Here is a 23761-nt window from a genome sequence, read left to right as displayed (position 1 = left end):
GCTCCTGGTGCATTGCTGTAAGGGGGATGAAGTCCACTTGTGTCCTAAGGTCCTCAGGACACAAGAGAACTTCATTGCCCCACCACTGGTATGCACAGAGGTGCATTTGCAGAGAGCTGTAAAAAGGGACGTGGCCTCGGGCCATCTCTCTGCAATGCAGCTTGGTGGCGCCTACTGGAGGTACCTGGTGGGCTAGTTGGCCTCCAGGGACCCTCAGTATTCAAGGGGAATACATTTGCCAACTTACACTGTGCAGGGGGCGCGTTTGCAGAGTGTGTGTGATTTGATATTAGTGGCAGGTCCAGGTCGCGGAGGAGGCCCAGCTGTAATGCAGCGACGACCACACCACCCGGTGTGATCATTACAGGAGGCTGTGCTCACGAAGGAGTGAATGTGCGGCAGCTAGAAGTATCAACTACCTCACCCCACTGTGGTTATTAATTTATCGTACGCTGCTGAAAGACGGACTCACTGGAGTTGAACAAGGCAACCACAAGTACCATGAAACAGTGCAACCGGCAACGCCCACTGGGGCGGGGACTACTAGATTATAATGGTTGCTGAAGCCGGTCTTTTGCAAACGTGCTATTGCCCATGATGAAGAGTCAGGAGGACTCGAAACGCGTCGGCACAGGATGTTTGTTTTTACAGAAACTGCCTGCAGCCTTCTTGAATAAATGCACATTACAAAACCTACCTGTGTGAGGCTCCTCCAAGCTTTGGTGAAACTTGTGAGATTTGATATATATATATATATGACCGCAGGGACAGCCGAAACGCGTCATGACTAGCTGTTGGGGCGAATAAATTATATGCTTCACAAGAAGTGGTCCATGCCTTGTTTTTCACCTGAGTGGTGGAGCGCTGCGAGGTATTGCGTATATATATATATATATATATATATATATATATATATATATATATATATATATATATATATATATATATATATTTCCAAAAATACCCTCGCAGGCAATGAGCACGCACTCGGGAGAATCTTTTCTTTTCAATTCTTTATTGCACCAAAGTTCTTGCAGTTAGCTACCAACGCGTTTCACCGCCTACAGACGGCTTGATCACGGTCAATAATCATTCACTCTCAACTACCTATAAGGCGTGGTTGTGCAAAGTCACATGATTTTCAAAACTTCCTGTCAAGGCTAAAGGATTGTGGGCGATGTAGTTGCATAACTTACACATACCGCTAAGATCAATATTAATTGTGTGCACCTCGATGCTTTCAACATTATTTTATCTGTATAATTATAACAGACCTAGATTAATCAATCTCGCCCTCTGGTGGGCTCTTGCTTGTAATTTCAGATGATTTCCCGCCCTCCAGTGGGCCTGAGGCATTCATATAATATATACATCCTTCAATTGTATGCAATAACAGCGTGGAGTTAATAACCATCTTAACAACGTATTCCTCTATTGCACATATACTGTTGCTACGTTCAATTGACATTTACGGAAGCAAAAAAAGATTTTTTTTACATATATACAGTTACATAGTCCCGATTTGATACTACTGCAGGTCAGTTTCTTACTTATTTACAAAGACCAATATATTTACAGATGAACATAAAGTTCTTCACTCTGGTTCAGACCTTCCGGATGTAAAGTTCTGAAATTCAATATTTGCCGGGATTCCCTGCATCTTAATTTTCGTTCTCTGTCATGTGGAACAATGGTTAATCTAGGTCTGTTGCCTGCGAGGGTATTTTTGGAAATTGAATTCGGCGGAGCTCTGCCGAGGAACACGCACCGGTGACAGAGCGCCAGGGGTCAACCAAGCTGAGCCAAGTTGTGGGAAATTTGGAGGCGGACCAGGTGAACGCCAAATGGAAGCAAGAAGTAGCACGGACATGAGCGGAGGAGAGTAACGAGCGGGCCGGCGGACCGACATCGGAGGGTGAAGGTAAGCACGGTTTCAGTTCCGATCTCTGACTGCACATTAGCGCTCAGTGACAAGCGACCTACGCGGATATTTGGTTCATTCCGAGTGGAATAGGGGTGAATCTGTTGCGCTGGACACACATCCACAATCACAAACAATCCGAGACGATTGGAAGTGGGAGCAGTTACAAACAGCAGCAACACAGTTATTCAGCCTCTCGGGAGAGATCTAAGAACTGTCCAAGTGAGAAAGAAAGTGGACAATAATTATATTATTCAATCCGAGCATCTAAGTGAAAAAGTACTTGCAGTTAAGAACCGAATTGAAAATGGAAAAAACAGAAGCAAAGCGGAGTGAACAATTGGTTTCTCTTTTTGATGAAAGTGCAGTGATACAGCAGAAAGACGTAAACAAACAGAACACACAGAAATCCGACACTAGGAGTAAACTGAAGGTATGGGAAAAAGTGAGCAAAAAGGAAATAAATAAATGGTGGGAACTGATTACTCTAAAAAAATATCTTGAAGTAAAAAGAGTGCCAAGGGGCTTACGAATGTCATTAATGCCCAGTTAGCAAGATGTCTCGGATGAACTGCTGAATGAATGGGGACAACATCTATTGGAGTCCTCGTTAGGACTAATGATCATATTGGTAAAACATCTGGAAAAGTCATTGGCAAAAATTAAAGAGGAATTACAGGAGTTAGAAAAAGAGTTGGCAAAAATAGAAATGAATCAAGAAATGACGAAATTGAAAACGGACCTGGAAAAATATGTGGAAAAACATGAGGACACTGTCAGAAATCGCAAAGAAATGAAATACCAAAGGGACAAAGAGGATTATGCACATGGACGCATATTTACATATGCAAAAAAATTTGACATTTTTCAAGTCCAGAAATTAAGCAAACAGAATTCTGAAAGTCAGTCAAGCGCAACGTCATTGACATCCGTGGGGACTAATGAAGAAGGATCAGAAGAGAACATGGACAAAACTACCCGGGATTTTTTAGGGGATATGAGGCTAGTTCTCAGCCAAAGAATGTGGGAACAAAACCAAAATCAGAGCCAAGGAGGAAGAGCCAGAGGCAGAGGACGCAAATGGGTACCCAGATCAGGTGCCCCGGCATTATCAAAAAAACCAGGAGAGGCAACAGGAGGAAGTGGCTCCTCCGAAGAAATCGGAACGAAGACAAGGAGCATGCGTCAGAAAACCTTAAAGTGAACTGGCAAGAAGATAACATAACGGATGATTTGGTGATAATGAATCTATCATCACGTCCCCTGAATCCGAATGAGCAATCACTATTAAAGTATGGAATCAACTTTTGCCCCACGGAAACAATGGATATGGCGCAGACGCGCATAGATATATACAAATATATCTGGAAAATTAAACTGGCAAAGATATTTCAGGAAAATTTAGAAATGTCAAACTATGCAAATAGGAAAAGGAACAAACAAACGGAAATAAACATGGAGGTGCAAGGACTAACAGCAAGCAATCTACCAGCACTAATGACCCTGGTAAATCTGGATGTCATGGAGGGAAATGATGTGATTACTGAAGAAGTGGCCTGCCCCCAAAAGGGAGCCGGTCTCAGTGGAAAAAAACCTTTGTCCAAGTTCTATCCGCAATTGCCACAAGGAAATAAAATCGACCTTTTTCAAGAGGCAGTAATTCAAGACATCTACAAAATCAAATGCACGAAATATCGGGATAACCTGAAAATGGAGGAAAGAACTGCTCTAAAAAACCTTATGGAAGATCAAACGATAACAATAAAAATGGCCGATAAGGGGGGAAATATTGTTATTTTGGACAAAAAAGACTACATAACTGAAGCCCATTCTCAGTTAAGAAACAAACAATACTATAGGAAATTGGAGCAAAATCCCACCCAAATTTTCAAAACAAATCTGGATAAAAAAATAACAGATTGGTGCAGTGAAAACCTGATTGACATCGATGAAAGCAAATTTTTAACAACGAAGCACCCTGTAACTGCGACTATCTATTTCCTACCGAAAGTTCATAAGAACCCACTAAAACCACCAGGGAGGCCAATTGTTTCGGCGAAGGGCTCGCTTATGGAACCGGTGGCGAACTATATTGACTATTTTCTCATGCCTTTTGTACTGAATCTAAGCTCATATCTACGAGATACAGGTGATCTTTTGAAAAACCTGCAAGATCTATCGTGGCAACCCACTTACATGTTAATCACAATGGATGTAATTGCTTTGTATTCAAACATAGACCACAGCATTGGCATAAAGGCATGCGCATTTTTTCTAAAAGAAAGGAATATACAATTTAACAGACACAACCAGATGCTTCTGGACATGATTGAATTATGCCTTACTCAGAACATCTTTCTCTTTGGGGAAGAAATCTATCAGCAAGTCAAGGGGTGTGCGATGGGCTTCTCCTTTAGTCCAGCATTTGCATGTCTCACGATGGGATGGTGGGAGCAACAGGTGGCCTGGCATCCGGACAATGATCATCACGTGAACAAAATAGCAAAATGGCTGAGATACATTGATGATCTTTTGATAGTGTGGGATGGAACAGCGGAGGAATTTGAGGCTTATTTCAAAATATTGAACTCCACGGATACAAACTTGACGTTTACATACACCATCAGTCGGGAGGAAGTAACCTTCTTGGATACCAAAATCTATATTCATGACAACAAAGTGGAGACCACTCTATATAGAAAAGAAACCTCAACAAATGCCACCCTTCATGCGGAAAGCTTCCACCAGCCATCAGTAAAAAATAACATACCATACGGAGAATTCCTGAGGCTACGTCGCATATGCTCACAGGAAAAGGACTGGACAATGAGCAGTTGCGAGATGGCCAAAAGATTCGCTCGACGGGGGTACAAAAAAGGAACTATCATGAAAGGCTGGACAAGAGCGAATGAGACAAAAAGAGAGGACATATTACAAACGAAACCCAAAAAAAAGGACATGCTGTCCTCGGAAAATCAGAAAGTAAGACTAATCATGGACCACTCAAGAGAATCGAAACAAATTGTTAACATCATAAGGAAAAACTGGAAAATCCTGCATCTAGATGAAACTGTGGGGAAAATCATGGGCAAACATCCGGAGGTGACATACAGAAGAGCTACGAGTCTGAGGGACAAACTAGTTCACAGTCACCATCAAAACCCAGAAATAAAGAAAAAAGGCATCCAATGGCTGAAAACCAAAGGTTTTAAAAAATGTCAACAATGCAAAGCATGTCAGATTGCGGTGAATAAAAAAGAAGTAACATTGCCAAACAATAAAACTTGGGTCATCAAACAATTGATAAATTGCAAAACTGAATACGTTGTGTATGTGATTGAGTGCCCGTGTGCATTAAAATACATTGGGAGTACAAAGAAGGAATTGAAGCTACGAATTCTAGAGCACATAAGAGCAACGGCGAATAAAGACAGGGGCAACGCCGTGGCCAAGCACATGGAAGCGTCACACAACGGGGACTGGAAACTTCTAAAATTCTATGCACTGGAAACCATTGTTCCACATGAAAGAGGGGGGGACAGAGAACGAAAATTAAGATGCAGGGAATCCCGGCAAATATTGAATTTCAGAACTTTACATCCGGAAGGTCTGAACCAGAGTGAAGAACTTTATGTTCATCTGTAAATATATTGGTCTTTGTAAATAAGTAAGAAACTGAGCTGCAGTAGTATCTGTAACTGTATATATGTAAAAAAAATCTTTTTTTGCTTCCGTAAATGTCAATTGAACGTAGCAACAGTATATGTGCAATAGAGGAATACGTTGTTAAGATGGTTATTAACTCCACGCTGTTATTGCATACAATTGAAGGATGTATATATTATATGAATGCCTCAGGCCCACTGGAGGGCGGGAAATCATCTGAAATTACAAGCAAGAGCCCACCAGAGGGCGAGATTGATTAATCTAGGTCTGTTATAATTATACAGATAAAATAATGTTGAAAGCATCGAGGTGCACACAATTAATATTGATCTTAGCGGTATGTGTAAGTTATGCAACTACATCACCCACAATCCTTTAGCCTTGACAGGAAGTTTTGAAAATCATGTGACTTTGCACAACCACGCCTTATAGGTAGTTGAGAGTGAATGATTATTGACCGTGACCAAGCCGTCTGTAGGCGGTGAAACGCGTTGGTAGCTAACTGCAAGAACTTTGGTGCAATAAAGAATTGAAAAGAAAAGATTCTCTCGAGTGCGTGCTCATTGCCTGCGAGGGTATTTTTGGAAATTGAATTCGGCGGGGCTCTGCCGAGGAACATGCACCGGTGACAGAGCGCCAGGGGTCAACCAAGCTGAGCCAAGTTGTGGGAGATATATATATATATATACATATATATATATATATATATATATATATATATATATATATATATATATATATATATATATATATATATATATATATATATATATATGATGCTCCGCTGCTGAAAGCAGAAAGGACCAGCACTCTCGTTGTTTTTAAATCCAATTAGGATTTATTCGTGCAATCAAGTAAACAACAGACACGTTTCAGCCTTAGCTTTCGTCAGTGTCGGCGAACGTCTTAGGAGCGGAAGTTAATGTATGTTTACAAAGTACAACAAAATAGATGAAGGACTATACATGAATAATCCGTCAGCACCATATTGGAGTGTGAAAATTAACGTAAACACAATTCATTCAGTGCTAATCATTGTATACAGTTCATTGCTGTTTCATTTCATGATTTCAGTACTAAATATACAAATTAAATATTTTATCTTAATCAAAGGAGACTGTTACTATGCTCTACCTCTCATTATGTTATATATTATCAATCGCACACTGATCAACACATGTCATTGTAAGTTATGACTTTGAGTTATTCCGCCCTGGATGGGCAAGCACAGTCTACTGTTTGGGATAAATATCTCACAATTTTATCCTGTGCCCCAAATGGGTTTTTAATATGTTTGGTCACTTATTACTTTTATTTCATTACAGATTGTGTTAAACAATTTTTTTACATTGCTATAATCCTTCAATCCTCGCCAGGACATCTAATAGTGCTGTTCAAGTTAATTTATCATAAATGAGTTATCAGCTCCTCCCCACCATTCAGCCCATTAGGAAACTTGGTCTGGAGTTCGATAATATATCTCGACTCCAGACGTCGTAACCTTTTTTCTCTATCTCCTCCACTGTTTTCAAACTGTAAGAGTGTTCTGTTGCTATTATGGTGGTTAGCAAAGTGACGAGCTACTGGGTAATTCTCATCTCGATTAGCGATTGCTCTTTGGTGCTCTAGCACTCGCATTTTCACTGCATTTACTGTACTGCCCACGTAGCGATGGCCACATGGGCATTCCAGACAGTAAACTACATGTGTCATGGTGCATGTCATGAATTTTTTCGTGCACCCAGGGATCTGATATGTCAGGGTTCTTTTGCTTGTACTGCAAGCTTTGCATTTCCCACATGGGAATGAACCATGAAGGTTCTGCAGACCTGAGCATATTTTTGGTCTTGAGAGATGACTCTGTACCAAATGATCTTTTATAGATCTTGATTTTCTTAAAGATATTTTAAGATAATCTGAGAGTTCTCTCCCCACCACACTGTCTGACTTTAATATTTTCCAATTTCTGCACAGAATCTTTCTTATTTTACTGGCTGCTGTTGAGTAATTTGGATCAGTCTCAGATTCCCTGTGTCCACTCCTGATTTACGTGTTTGTGTATCTTGCAGTAGTGTTTGTCTTTCTTTTCCTTCGACTTTCTCTTTAGCCAACTGCAGAGTTTTGTGTGAATAACCTCTGGATTTAAAACGTTTGAAGCTGTCACTAGCTACCTTTTCATAGTCTATGTTCTGTGAGCTTTTCCTTTTGATTCAGAGTAGTTCCCCAGAGGGGATTTGCTGGATGGCTACTACACCCATGTAGAACAGAGTTCCCGGCCGTGGATTTACGGAACAGGGGTGTTTGGATGACATCAGAACTAACAAAAACCTTAAGAGACAAGAAATTCACTTCCCTGGTGCTCCTCTCCCTGGTGAATTTCAGGTTTAATTCATTGTTGTTATATATATGCACACTACGCACTATATGCACCTATAGATAGGACCTAGTCTCTACAGGAATAATTTTTTTTGTTTTGCTAATAATCTTCACAAAATGTTTAAAAAAACGTGTGTGCTAGTCACTTCAGCTTCTGTCTAAAAGGTTTCGGGGTGATCAGTCAAGTGAGGGCAGAGAAAAAGGGGGGGTGTCCCAAAAAGCATTTACCCAAAGCCATTTCCTCTAAGGATTTTTGACATGACTGCAGTCCAAACCACTGAATTGAATTACACCAAATTCGGCAGAAAGCTATATCTTGGTCAAGAAAGATTAGTGCAAATTTAGTGCAAATCATTTGAGTCGTTTTGGAGTTATTAACTGAAAAAGATTTATGTATATCTAGACATGTGGACACACTGCGGACCCTCTGCCGTGGATCCGCAGATCCCCACACCAACAGCAATGCCATGATTGGCTGCCCGCAATCTGAGAGGACAGTTGCTGCCACCTGTTTGTGCATCTGGACTCGGTTCCCAGGTGGGAAAATAAAATTTAAAATGGAAAGCATTACTCAGGGTAGAGTTACCCTGGTTCCAGGGGACTAATTACGGGGTCAGTGAGGCCAGAAATAGTCCCCAAATATTTATTTTAGCACATAAGGGTCCGTGAATCCACAGTGATGCCCAGCACAATCCCCTATGTATGTAGATCTGCATATTTAGCCCTGATAAAAAAACATATACACCCACTCACAGATGCACATACGTATTCACACACACACTCACTTACACACCCACCCAACCACTCACACACCATAGTCACTCACATACCCACTCACAGACCCACAAAACCTCTCTCACACCCACTCATAGACCTTCACAGCCACTTACACACTGACCTGTACACCAACACAGCCACTCACACACACACCCACTCACACGCCCATACATCCACTCATACACCTACTCATAGACTCACAAAACCACTCACAGACCCACACAGTCACTGGCAGAGCTAATCACACACTCACATGCCCTCTTACACACCCACACAACCACTCACAAACCCACTCACTCACCCATACAGCCACTCGTAAACCTACTTACAGACCCACAAAACCACTCACACACCCACACAATAACTCAGACACCTATGCACACATCCATGCAGCTACTCCCACACCAATTTCCCCACCCATACAGCCACTCACACACGCATATAGCCACTCTCACACACACACACAGTCTCTCACACAGCCACTCACACACCCACACACAGGCAGTGATACACTTAAAGAAATTGCAACATCATATGTTTTTATTAAATGTGTTGTTTTGTGGTATTGAATGTATGATTTTGGTCGAGAACGTATCCACTGATCCATAAAAATAAGAATAAAAAATAAAGACAAGGTGCATTGTATTTATAGAAAGACAAGAAAAGTTGCCGTACCTTCATTTTTTAACCTTTAGTTTCAAAATATATAATAAGAATGAATGTGTGAATAAAAAGTATTTATAAACTTGTGAAAATGTACCTCAGTAAATTGAACTTATGGGTCAAACTGTAGTGCAATTTAAATTTTTTTTACACTGTGAAATTCTCTAGAAAATTGAAAGTTCACAGGGATGTAATAGTTAGTAAGGAGCATTAAAAAACATTGAAATTCACCGAAAAACTAAAAGGCTACAGAAACAAGGTTAGGAATTACAACGTAAAAAAACGTAGAAATTCACAGAAAAAATCAAAGGTCAAAGGGACTTTAATGTTAGGTTCAGATTTTAAAACACTCGAAATCGTAGAAATTCAGCAGCTGTAGTTACCTGAACTAACTATAACTTATGAACCCCATAATGTCCTGCTTATGATCTCACTCATTACATCACTCATGACATGGTCAGTGACATCTCTGATTACATCACTGATGATTAGACAAGGTTGTGGGTGGTATGGGGTTGGCTGCATGGGGGAGTTGGCCGCAGACCAGGCCCGCAGGCCAACCCCCCACCATGACCGGTCAAAGGCCATGTGTAGCATCAGTTGGATTCATGAATGGTAATCAAATATTACTATATGTCGAGATAGAATAAAAAATATTAGAAATTCACTAACAAACCAAGATTACAGGGACGTTATAGTTCGGTTCAGATTCTACCCACACATAACCATAGAAATTCAGCAGTTATAGTTAGAGTTAACTCAAGTAACTATAACTTGTGCGCGGGGATATTCCTGTTCAACAACTTCTGAATATAACTATGAGAAGTGGGTGATCCATGCAGCAAAAGAAATATTACTATCCAGCAGGACATGGATGTGGGAATCACCATTTGCGAGGCAGCACCAAGAGGAGCAGTGGTCCTTACCGTTGATGGCACTCAGCATTAAATCCCATTTAGCACACTTCCAAGCTTTTCTGGCGCTTAATATCATAGCTTTGTAAAGTGACCAGGCTTCCTGGATCATGTTTCTATTCCCAGCTTTGATGGCATTGAAAAGAGCAAGCCTAGCTTCTCAACAGAATTTAGAGTACCAAGGGGCCTCTTTCTTCTTTTTACAGGTGGCCGTGAATTCTACTAGAAAAAGATACCTAAGGAGTCAAACATAAAATCATGAAAGGCACTAAGTCTCAACAAAGAATCAGTTTGCTCCAAGGACACACTCTCAGTCACTACTAAGGGTGGGTGGAGCTCGCAGTGTTCAACTATGCGGAATTCCGCAGAGTTGAGTTCCGCTTGACCTGGAGAAAAGAATAAAGTCAAACTGCAGGTTCCTCCTGAGTATTATGGCGCTTGACCTTCCATCCTGTCCATACTCTGCACTGCAATACCCCATATTGGGAAGACCTAATCAGTGCCTGTGATTCTCTCAAAAGCACATGTGATGCAAAGTCTGAAGAATGGTGAAAATAGAAAAGGGGCGGCATATGAGGTATTTGAGAACATGATGAAAACATTAAGCTGCTATTCATCAAGCTACCCTGTACCGCATTCGGGATAACGTCAATAACTAGACGAGGCAGAGTACTTTTGTATTTGTTATTTCTGGGAGTATACATGCAGCTATATATGTGGGGGACTCTAACTGGGATTGGGCAGCTCAGAGAGTTTACCTTATGTAAATAGCACCTTTGATTGGCAACTAAGCGCCTTGTGCAAAGGCTTGTCATACCAATCAATCCTTACAAAAATATTAGGCTTTCAAAGAACGCAATGGGCATGTAATCAACAGAAATACATCCCCATAGTTGCATAATGTACTCAAAATATAATGGCAAATGCATCCTCCATAATTGATATGAAGTAGGTAAGTTTTTGATTTTGTGATATTTATAAAAGGTATTAAAAGTTTCAGTGGCTGCAATGCTTTTTTATCATATGGCACTGCTAAAGTTCTATCCCAAAAGGACCACTTTACTGAGCAAATATACAAGTTATCAGCAGCACTCGTTCTGCAATGAAATTGGAGACAGACTAGAATGAGACCTGCCTGTCACAGCGAAATGGTGTGCAGTGCCGCTTTAGTCTGTTTTCACTTTCTATGTTGCTTGTACAATCCATGATCCTTGGCTGCCTGTGCTGCTGTTGCTGTCTAAGAGATGCTTCTATGACTTCCTGCATGCCTTCTGGCTGTGGATACTTTGTGCATAGTGCAGGAAACTCTGCACACATTTCCTGTGGAGTTGGCAGAGAGCCCTGGGTTGCCCACTGTGCCAAGTAGGTAGTAACTCTGCTCTGCCACGCGGAGGTGAAGTTTTTGCTGAACTGTGCCTTCCAAGCGGAGCTCGAAGTGGCAGGAGCTCCGTGAACTCTGCTGGTGGTGCGGTGTTCACTGCCCACTGTTAGTCACTACAATGTTGAGACCAAGGGGCATGATATCAATCACCTTTTTCAGGCCTACTGCAGATTCTACCAATTAGCTACATTTAAGCCTATGATGACTGTTGGTAGGAATGAGTGAAGTGCTCAGGAGAGTAGTGCTGAGTGCCTCCAGCGTTAGAACCAGAGCATTATGGTTGCTGTATGGTCTGGCGGTCGCAAGCATATCAATCATGATGGACCATAATCTAATGTCCAGCAAGATGTAGTCAATAAGGCTGGAACAGTGTGGACGATTGAACATCTGACTCCCCTTTTTGTCAGAATTGGATCTCCGATTACAGGCTTGAAGACCATTGATAAGTGTGAAAGCAATTAATTGAAGGACAGCAGCAGATCATCCTTGTCCAGGGGGAGTGTAACACTGGGGACTGCTCAAATGTGGTCCTACTCTCTGTTGAGAACCTCAAAGGACGTGTACAGTAGCTCAAATTTACAATTAAAATCACTTAACACTAATTAAAAATAATCAACAGGTAAGTCCGCCATATGTGAGCCAACTGGTTCAATAACTTTCAATTTGGCACCTTTAACTCCATGCCTGCAATAAATGTTATATCAAAAATAAAGCCAAGAAGAGGTTAATGCAGCCTGTACGGAACTGTGGGAGAAGGGTCCAAGTGTTCCGGAACAAGCAGATGTCCAATGTGTCAATAAACAAACCCCATTTGTGGCATGAAAGTTTGGACACTAATCCAGCAATGTTCCATAAACCAATCTTGGTTTGGAGAGTCGAAAAAAAGTGTGGGTTCACTAGAATGATCAGTACCTGGCACTGCAGAGAATATAGGGAGCAACCCACCAGTAGAAGGAGGGGAGATAAAAACTCTGGAAGAAACAGTGTCAGGTCTTGCGGAATTAGTGAAGGACGACCCCACAGTGATGAATGTTCCTTAGGAATAGGCACTTCCCACACCTCCTCTGACCCATTAACAGGAGCATTACTGTCATGTGTGGTTAAAATTGGGCATCAATCTAAACCATCCAGATTTGACAGATGGAAGAATAAATTGGAAATAGGAACTGAAAGCTCATCAAAGACATCAGCTGCTGTACGAAAAGACCCAAGCCCCCACACCTTGACTGAGCTGGAGTTGTTTTTAAAAGAAACCTAGGGGGATGAGGACCAAGGTGGCTCTCGTTGAGTGAGCCCTAGCACCACTCTTAACCAGACGTTGAGCCAGCCCTGGGTATCTACAATTAATAACTCCACATTCCCCTCTCACGTTTTGGGGCACTGGAATACCAACCCACCCTCCCTACTTGCAAAATATCATCATATTCAGAGATTTTAAAAAACGTATGTCGGGTCAAGCAATGGCACAACTTATTTTTAAGTTTACAATTCCTCCCAGATATGTTTGGGGCAGTACTCCAGTCACTATAGCTTCATAGTGACAGCAATCGTGAGGGAGATTCAACTGAGGTTGATGGGGAGGTGGTTGGACCTGAAGGTTGCACCCCTGTAGGTGCAATGTATTCACAGCTACAGGGACTTCAAGTTGCCTACTTGGGCCTCCTTCACATCCCTCAGTGAACTGCTGGGGACTTGAGACACCTGGGACTTGTGAGGATGGGCAATGTTCTTCATTACCAGATAACCTTATGTGGGCTTACTGGGGACCAACATAACAGGCAGTGTTTGTTGTGTAGGGTGGGGCGGGCCTGCTGAACTGTTACATTATTTTCCAAAGAGCAGATCTTGTCCACGAAAGGAGTCAAACAGGTGTACACCTGAGTCTTAAATGTGTCCAGAATACTGTCCCAGACAGTAGTAAGAGGCACACAGTCCCCATCATTACGGTCCGTTGGACTTGCCCTGGCTGCAATAGAAGGGAATCTGCTAAATATGTATATTGCTTGGCCTACGACTGGTTAGAGTTATTTTGTTAATGGGTTGATTGTTGCTGAGATTCGTAAGATCAAAATTACAAGCTGGAGATATAACAGACAAGGGAACCGGGTACTGCAGCCACAACATTCGAAGGGCCCTGGTTGCCAGATGGAACTACACTGGTTGGGCTTGTGATTGGCCCTACTGAGATCTCAAAAGGCCAGCCAGGGACTACACCCAGGTCCAAAGAAAGACTTCTCTTGGCTAAGTCTATTTCTTTGGTGATTACACCAACTGCAAGTGCCAGATTTTTGGGATTAACAATATTTCTGCCCCCTGGTACCTTCTGTTTGTCCATAATACTACCTGGCACACAAGTAAGCACAATCATATGATAAAAAGAATATCAGCGAGAGCAATGGGCTCACCAAATCCACAGTCAGGAGAGATGGCCCATCCCAGGCACTTCATCAGGGCATGCACCCGGGGGCATTCCATGCATGTCCCATGTCGCGGAGGTAAAGCAGTGATTTTAAGAGCTTGACTGGCACAGCAGCAGATTCCCACCTCTTTCCCCTCCTGATCACCCTGGGGCACATAGTCCTGCCCCCAGCCACTAACAGCAAATGTGCACCCTGTGCTGGGGGGGGGGGCAGAGTGGTGATTTTAAGTGCCCAACTGATGCAGCAGCAGATTCCCGCCTCTTTTCTCTCCTGAGCCCTCTGTGGCACATAGTAGTTCCCCCAGACACCAACAGCAAAAGTGTGAAGGGCCCACCCCCACTTTCTGCACCCCCACCAGGCGGGGGTCCCTGTAATTGAATTAAGAGAGGGGCTGGAAGGGGAGTGCAGGGAAAGGTTAGTCACACCTTTGGGCTGGGTTAGCCAGACTTGAACCTTCAGCAGAGATTTTCTCAATTTTGATTTCTGTGGCACAGTGCTTTCTGGGCCAAACATGTGCCAAACGTCTAAGGAACTTGTCATCAAAGAGGGTGACACCTTGCCCCATTGGCCAGGGATACCCACCTGCTTACAAGCCTGTTAACCAGGATAAAAATGGAGTGCTGTCCAGCAACTCAGATCCCTGCTTGGAAAAAAGAAGGACTGCCCTGCTGAACCCCTGGTCTGAACCAAAGAGGGCTACAATCATAAGGACTGCACCTGCTGCACACTCTGGGCAACAAAAGAGGACTTTGCCTTGCTTAAAAGTTTGAGGAGTCAACTCCATGAAAGTAACAGGTACAAAGGCACTTTAAGAAGTCACCTCCACCAAGAAGAACCCAGCCGACCAGCATCCAATGAACATTTAAGGATTTGACCAGGTGCACTGTGGGAATTGTAGTCCCACTCTCCAAGGAGCAACTCAGAGTTTATGGAACCTTTGCTGGTGTTGTGGACACTTTAAGACCCCAGAAGAACCTTCTGGAAGATCCAGAAATTTGAAATCATTTGGAGAACTTTTGGTAAAGAGCTCCATATGTGAAATGACTCATCATCGAGAGTCAAGCCGGGCGACGTCCAACTGCAACTCGACCTGAACTTTGGGTTTGCCCTGTTGAAAGCTCTGGAGCTCTTCGCCATCAACGATGAAAACCAAGACCTCCAGGAATTACCAAGGCCTCACGCTGAAGCATCCCGCCGGCATCGAACTGCAACCTGGCCTTCCAAGGAAACTCAGTTGACTTTGAGAAGAAAGTGCCAAAAAAGTGACTACGTGTGAATGTAACATTTTGACCGGCCCCAACCACCCATTCATATCTGACCCACGCTCCATCGCTGTCAGCATGAAACGTTGGTTTGTTCTCTGTTAATTAAGACCTGATGTCCCCGGCAGGCACTTTATGCTTTTAAGCACTAAAAAGCTATTTTTTACATTTTATCTTTTTAAATTCAAATCTCTAGTTCCCTATATTGTATTTTTGTCATGATGGTGTCATTTTAATAATACAAATATTTCCTATTTTTCTAAATCAGTGTTGGATTTTTATCATGTGTTGTGACTTACTTATTTACATTTAAAATCTTTATACACCTGTCTCCTAAGTTAAGCCTGACTGCTCATGAACCAAGCTACCAAGGGTTGAGCAAGGATTCATTTATTGAGACTTGACTGGACCTTATTTGCGATTGTGGTGTTATTATTAGCTGTAGGTACCTACCTGCACCTCCTAATAAATCACCTTCCAACGTTATGGTTCTTCCTCTTTACAGACTTATCTTATTAAGAAATAGTTGCTGACTCTTCCACCATCAATTACTGGTATACTTTTTCACTGACTTTCCTGATGGTTCACTTTGCATTAATTTGTCATTCCATTCCATTGCGGGTGGCTAAATATGTGCATTTAGTTTCTTTGATGTATACATTTAGACTGTATCTAGTAAACTGCTAAAGTTCACCAATCTCAGCAAAACTGAGACAATGGTAAACTGGGACATAGTTGTTTTAGGATGTATCCTATGTGCATTTAAATCCAGGATCACATCCTAACATAATACATAAGGCACACATTAAAAGGCAGGAATTACAGTTGTTCTTTTCATCATCATAAATGATAAATCGTGGCATGCCTTTTTTGTTTTAGGTTCTGTAACCTGCGCTGTAGATATGTTTAGTTGTCCAGGGTCACATGCATGTGTTCCTAAGAACTGGCTTTGCGATGGAGAAAGAGACTGCCCTAATGGAAGTGATGAGTTATCTACAGCTGGCTGCGGTATGAATTTCTATTTCAATGTACCATACAATATTGGTGTTCTGTGCATACTGTATTTGTTTTACCTAAGTTTTCACTTGTTTTCGGCAGAACAATATATTCACTGATTATTATGTAAGATAAACCTGAATAAGGACAACTGTCTATGGGCGACTCATTGCAAAAAGTACTGTTATAGTAAACCCAGAAATGACATACCTATTTCTCAATCTAGTCTCTTCTATTAACAACATGCTCACTGTTGAATAAATAAATCATTATTTAGAACCAGAGGCTTTACAGATTTGTGACATTGCATACATGCTTCATTTCATTGGTAGAGCCCACTGGATATTCTTCTCTGATCATGCTTTTCTCTATTTTTCCACATCTGATGTATCAAACAATAAGACATTGCCAAAAGCACCCCAATACGTATCTTACCACATAAAGGCGAACATTATGGTTTTGGAAGACCCCAGACCATCCAGAAGTTGCTGTTATGTCATTTATGGTCACCTGGTTCCTCCAGTACTGCAGTCCAATAAATGGGGAAGCAAGTACAATGTGTAGCACTAAACTGACTAGTTACTTAGGGCAGTTCAAGGCTGACTCAAGGAAGCCTCTGGTTAACATCTCAGAATGATGCATCAAATATTAGGTAATACATCTTTGTCTAGTGGGTGCCTTTTCCTTTAAAAATTAGAAGTCCTTTATTACACATACAACTAAATACTACTCACAAAACCACAAATATTTACAAACTGGCAGGTGGAAACAAATTGTAATCACCTTTAAAATGGATCCCACAAACAAACTGAGGTGAGTGGCATGTACCTAAATAAAATGTGGCAGAGGGAAACCATCCAGTTAAATCCAGAGTCAATGTCATTGTTTTGAATGATCTTGAAACTGTGTAACAGCAGACAATTATCTATAAAACTGCAGCAAGCACAAATACCAACAGTACAATGATAGTCACTGTTAAAAAGCCAAGTCGGTTGGCTGGGCCTAGATGCACTTAAAGTCAAATCGGGTCTAAATCCTTTGTTAACTTTCATACTCTAAATTTACTGGCTTTAGCATAACAGCTGAATGCTCCACAAAGCCGGGGACTGGTGTAGTGTAGTTCCTATATTCCCAATAGGCTCTGCGCATTGGAATAATATATCCTGTAGTTTAGACGTAGGACTGAGGTCGACTCAGTCTCTACCGAATATATTAAACTTAATTGTGAGTGCCAGCTAGCTCAGAGGTCACTAGAAACTTTCTCGAATTCACAAGAAGGAATTAGTTTCTGACAACCGCATAAACATGACAACTTTGTTTGCCAAGAATAAGAAATCAATCTCTAGAGTCGCGGAAACAATAGATAGCTATTTTACTCAGTCAATCGTGCATGCTTAGTTTCACCAGACGTGCTGAGAAATAGAGAGACGGGCATTTTCAATAAAAAGTATTTATTGAACAGTCTTCTTTCTCAAGCATAAGAAATGTACTGCTACAATCGTAATACTGGTTATAAAGTACAATGCGTACAGCACGAAGAGTATTATAAAATAATACTGTAAAAGCATGATATGGTTTCTAAGCCATACAATACCTAAAGTACATAAAATATATACAGTGATAAATAATGACTAAAAGTACTTAAGTGGTGCTTCTAAAATACGCCTATCCCGGTGTACCTAACCTAAGTCTAGAACAAGGGAAGAAGTAAGTGAGGTGTAGTTTAAGTTTAGTATTCTTTGCCAAGAATCTATTCCAAGAATTCTCTAAGGGTCTAATCAGCTCCGTACCTTGGTTTTAGAATGAAGGAGGTCTTTTATCTCTCTCTCAGGACTCGATTTCCCAGCAACCCGCAAGGGTAGCCTGGAAACACTGGATCTGGATTTCTCGGCAGGAGAAAAGACAGCGTCTCTCAGTGTGTCAGCTGGAGGGTCGGCTTCCTTCGGCACTTGCTGCTGGAGGCCGCGTCGGGCAAGTAGATAGTCGAACTGCTCAAAACCACTGTGTGTTTGTCTGGGCAAATGTAGACATATTTATACCTTGAAGGTGCCCAGTTTGACGTATGATTGGACATAATAACGTCATTAAAGACTCAGTTCTTTGAAAACTCCATGATTTCCTAGATAAATTAGTATTCAGGCAAGGGGAAGCCCCTAGATGCTGAAGGCGGGTTTTTCTAAGAAATCGTTGTTGATTCTCGGACCTTAGTCGAAGTAGCCATGCCATATTTGGGCTGCATAGGCTCAGTCTAAATATGGTAATGATTTCTATGCCTATATAAGGATTGGGTAATTTATACCTATATATGGGCATGAATCGGGAAAATTACACTAGGGTCCTAGATTCCTACACAACACTGGGAGCCCAAGAGAGATTAGACACAAGGCTATTCCACAGTCCAGACTTTGCAGCCACGCCAGGACACACATGGCTAAAGACTGTGCACGGTGGGGGTTGGGTGCTTGCAGCGGGTTGTGCACCAGGTCCTGCAGCCAACCCAATGTTTCGCATGGGCTAATGCTGCCTGCACCTAGTGACTGTGAGGCCAAGGGCATGGTGGGGGTGTTGACCGACTGTTGGTGTGTTGGACGCAGGGCCTCGTCAGAGGCCAGGCACTTCGGCCTACTCTCTGTTGCATATGGCCAAAGGCGGCGCATGGAAGGGTTTAGGCCTACCTTAAGGTATTATTGGCATCCTTTGTTATCATCAATATCAGGATCAAGTTATGAAAAATCTGCTTAGTCTGCTCCACAGGCCTGCCACCTTGTTGTGGCAAAGTATGCAATGCATTATAAAACAGTAGTGCTGGAACCCTCACCCTTAAATGCTCTCCGTTTTGAGTGGGTGCCAGCAGGCCACTAAAAGGACCATTTAGACCATTGCATAGGACAGTCCATCCTTTTGTGGAAACCCTGTTTGGAGGGGATCTCTGTGCTGTGAAGGGATCTACCACTGTTGCAGCTCTATTCCCATCACTGAAGTTTTGGCCGGTGCACGCCATTTTTAAAGCGTGTGATATGCAAACAAAATGTTTGTATTCATGTAATAAACTCTCAAATTGTGAGTTTGTTTTTGCAACACAAAAATTTAAATGACCTAATACAAGTTTTCTCCATTTGCTATGTGCCCATTGTAGATTTTTCTATGTTTCTGATGTGGCGTTGTGTTGTGCCTTCCATAATAAAATTTGAGAGAAGCTTCCGGTGGATTTTCATCTCACACTTTTATATAGTATATCCTTAGCTTCCCCTGGAATAGTCAGAGCAGAGGTATGGTGTGTAAATCCTTTAGTATGTAAGCTTATTCTTGTGGGGTTCACCATTATTGGCCTACCTGTACATCATACAATTCGTGCTTTTCCTATGTCTATAGGAAACACTATGAACATCATAACGACTCAACAGTATACTCCCTTTCTCATAAGCAAGCTACCCTCTTTGACTCTGTAGAGTGTTTTGCTGCCTTTAGGCTAGGTTAGCACAATACATATACCATCTGCATACAGCCATACATACACAATGAAGAGTTGTTTTCATAAATAGACATTGGCTTCAGCTGTTCAGTCCCTAACTTTGTGCTCACAAGAAAATGGTACTCCTTTGGAGTTTCAGGCTTCCTCAGAACGTCTTATGAATACCATCAATTTAAAATTAAGATGAGGGGCGGACTGTCCTAAAAGGTTATCTGTCAATGCTAGAAGGGCTGGTCTGACAAGTCAGCGTATGGCGTTTTGGCTGTTTTTGAGCAGCTCTGGGCCGTGCAGGTGAGAGGGATATGGGGGGAATTTGGCTGTTGATGATAAGAGAAAATAAATTATTCATTTAATTTTCACTCATCAACGTCCGTCGAACCCCCTCTAACCCTACCCAGCCCCACTGCTCTTACCTACACAGGCTGCCGCTGTTTTTGAGCCTCTTTTATTGTCCAGTTGGGTGGTTTTTACTGTTGATGTATCTGATAAAAAAACACAAATTCTGCGTGTGTCTTTAAGTTCAAAATTGCCCTAGTTTGGAAATGTAGGACACTTTGTAGCGGTCTGATTCGCTATTGGGGGAGCCGTTTTAATGTATTGCCTGTGCATATTTTCTGTCTCAGTCCTGTCCTGGAAGTCTCTTGTCTCTTTCAAAACCTGTAGTTTTGTAGACTCATATTTTTCTTTTCTCTGTCCCAGCTCCTATTAAATCTTGTGATGGAAATACCTTCATGTGCCAAAACAAAGTCTGCATTCCGCAGCAGTTTGTGTGTGATCACGACGATGATTGTGGAGATGGATCAGACGAGTCACGCGACTGTGGTAAGAATAGTTTTTGAATTAAAACATATCTCAAACTGAAAAATAGTACAGTGTATGTGTAATGCTGCAGGGGTAAATAGACTAATAACAAGAGGAGGAAAAAGTGACTTTAATCTGGTTCAGAATGCAAGCCCATTATTCAGTTTTCTAATTTTGCCTCGAACGTCCTATTATTTTTCATTATAATGAACTGGTCTGGCTAAAATGAAACACGGTGCTCATTAAATTTGCACACTATCCTAGCGCCGCCTTTATATACATGTATGTATTTATTTTATACTGAGTTACGAATGAATTGATATATTGCATAATACACGTGTAGATCATTCTGCCAAGAGGTGAATATTTCCATAGAATAACACTGAGGATTACCTCTTAAAGCACTGACTTACTTACTATGTGCATTGTGTTAAGTCACACCGTAATACACAGATTTATCAAAGAAATCCAGAAATTATACTGCGCTTCTAGAAACCTGTATTTTTGGAAAACAATACTTTCTGTTCCCCTGGGGCTGCTGGTGTTTTCTTTCAGTGTGTTTTAAAAACAGGTATTTTGACAAAACCCTCTGTAGACTGGAATGCAATTTTGCACTACTTATAAAGGCCTCCTTTCATTATTTATGGCCTACACTTGTCTACTCCCAAAAAGTTAGAAAATGCAATTAATACACTTAACGAGATTGAATTATTCAGTACACTCCACAAATAGGCTCCAATTGATAATAAACACGTTGCCCAATCTATGGAAGATTGGAGCCACCAAAATATGTGATGATCTGTGGCCTACTTATTGTGAAAACCAGGACTTAATTTGAGGGGGGTACTCTCTTACAGGAGGTTAATCCTTCCAGGTATTTTGGGGTGCTCTTTGATTCAGGCTTGAAAAGGGTTCAAGTATGTAAAACAAGAGCGCTGCAATTTAAATGTACAATAAAACAGTTTTCGAGTTTTCCAGTAAGTTGGGCTTGAAACCCCTAAATAGGAGGATACCTTTTTTTGGGGATGAAATATTTCCCAATCACAACTTATGAGGCAGAATTTTGAGCACATAAAGAGTTGAACGGTTTACAACAGATTTAGAATTAATTTTTATGGCGACTTCGCTGTGTACCAAAAATGTAACACGCATTTATTTTGTGATATTGAATTAGCCATTGGATTACCTGGAGGACTACAGTATGTTACTGCCACTTGTCCTCTGACTTTCAATATGGTGTAAAGAAAAAACTAAGGGGCATATTACCAACAACTAGGTTGGCTTAGCGGCAATAATTTTATCGCCGTGTAGCGACGATTTGTATCGCTTAGGAGCCTTGATATTATCAAGGTTTATCTCCTAAGCGATAAAAATCGTCCGAAATGCATAAATATCGCTGAAAAGTCAGCGATATTCATGCATTACCGAGCAAATGCTCTTAGCCATGTTATCCACCTCCCATTGGATAACATGGCTAAGAACTGCTCAGGGCAGGTGTTAGCTTTTGGAGATATTCGCGCTTAGGGTGAATATCTCCAAAAGTTAGTAATAGGAGATAGCGATGTTAGCGACTGTTTCCAGTCGCTAACATCTTGGCACGCCCACTTTGCATGTCATTAGTGATACATTTCTCTGACATGCAAAGCGGGGCCCAAGATGGTCGCTATCTCCTACTAGCTGTCGCTAACTGGTGTTAGCGACAGCTAGGTAATAGGGAGATAATTTTATCTCCGCTTTCTTGGCTTTTAAAGCCAAAAAAGCGGAGATAAATCCCTTGATAATATGCCCCTAAATGTAACCATGTGATGGGTTCATACCTTCTTAGTGTATCATATGTCTACCGCAGATTCCTTCTCACAAGGTTTACTGTTTAACATAATGCACATCATGTTGACTTTTCCGAAGAAGGGTTTGTGGCAGAAGCTGGTACCTCATTGTGAGAACCGATCGTCTCAATGTACTACAGTTTATTTTCTTTTGTTGTTTTGATAAAATATCTAGGATGCAATTTGTATTCCCGTTGTTTTGTGACGAGAATTTTAGATCATACAAATCTATCCTCTCCTTTTGAAAAGACATTGGCACTACATTTGCATTTAGTTCTGTAGCCAGGTATCTTCTACAATATATTAGAATTAAAGAGGCGATTATATGCAATGAAGGTGATGCCAGAATATGTATGCATGAAAATTCTGATTTAATGTGTATTTCATTCAGATTACTCTCTTTTAACAATGTTTTTATCATTGGATTCTCTTTAAATGGTTTTTATTTTTCATGCATCTATTATGGCATTGTTTTTTTTGCCAAATAAAGGTTACATTTCATTTTGGTTTTGATTCCTCTCATACCATAAAATGTTTCACCAAAACATGGTTTTCAATCCATTTTAAGATGTGAACTGAATTCATTGTACAGGCGCAATTTGTTGTGAGGTTGATTACCTGATGCAGTATTGTATTTCTATTGTTTCTCCTGTAGATTATCGCCAGTGTGGAACAAGCGAATTTAGCTGTGCTAATGGCAGATGTCTATTAAATTCCCAATGGCAGTGTGATGGAGACTTTGATTGCCCCGATCACTCAGATGAAGCCCCATTAAACAAAAAGTGCAAAAATACAGGTTGGATCACTTTTTACATCTTGTTTAATTATATTTTATTTTTGTCTGTTGTAAAATGAGCAATAATGTACAAAAACTATACTAATTTTATGTTAATTATTCTCTACCAATGTGTTCTCCGTAAAGATAGGCAATATAAAATAAAAAAATATCCAGTAAAGTGTTCAGTAGAAAAGAGAAACAACGCTTAATGAAAAATTAGTTCACAGCTTAATTAAATGAGTGATTGCTAAGTTCCAGTTTACATTTTTGCAGATTGTAAAGCTTAGCATATTTGTAAGAAATGTGGTTACTTGTTAAAGGAATTTGAAACCCTGCTCAAACAGCAGCCACAATCCTTTTCAGGGTGAAATCACAAGCAAACCCTAAATTAACCTGTGCGCATCTCTCTGATAGCTTGGCACAGTGCAGTCAGGCTAAACTTAGAGGCAATATATCTGAAGTAATTATGCAGCACTTCAAACAATAATAAGGAGAAAACACAACACAG

The 23761-nt window shown here is 41.2% G+C and overlaps 1 protein-coding gene across 1 annotated transcript in view; it reads left to right on the top strand.

The window, feature by feature from the left end:
• LRP1B (LDL receptor related protein 1B) overlaps positions 1 to 23761 on the top strand; it is a 3812342-nt gene that overhangs the window by 2988118 nt on the left and 800463 nt on the right. Inside the window, exons 52-54 of the mRNA XM_078683424.1 lie at positions 16260 to 16388; positions 20548 to 20670; positions 23131 to 23271. Of these exons, the coding sequence (XP_078539550.1) occupies positions 16260 to 16388; positions 20548 to 20670; positions 23131 to 23271 (393 nt within the window). The remainder of the gene's footprint in view (positions 1 to 16259; positions 16389 to 20547; positions 20671 to 23130; positions 23272 to 23761) is intronic.

Source organism: Lissotriton helveticus, chromosome 3_1, assembly GCF_964261635.1.
Source record: "Lissotriton helveticus chromosome 3_1, aLisHel1.1, whole genome shotgun sequence".
Classification (NCBI taxonomy): domain Eukaryota; kingdom Metazoa; phylum Chordata; class Amphibia; order Caudata; family Salamandridae; genus Lissotriton; species Lissotriton helveticus.
This window is presented reverse-complemented; position numbering and strand designations above follow the sequence as displayed.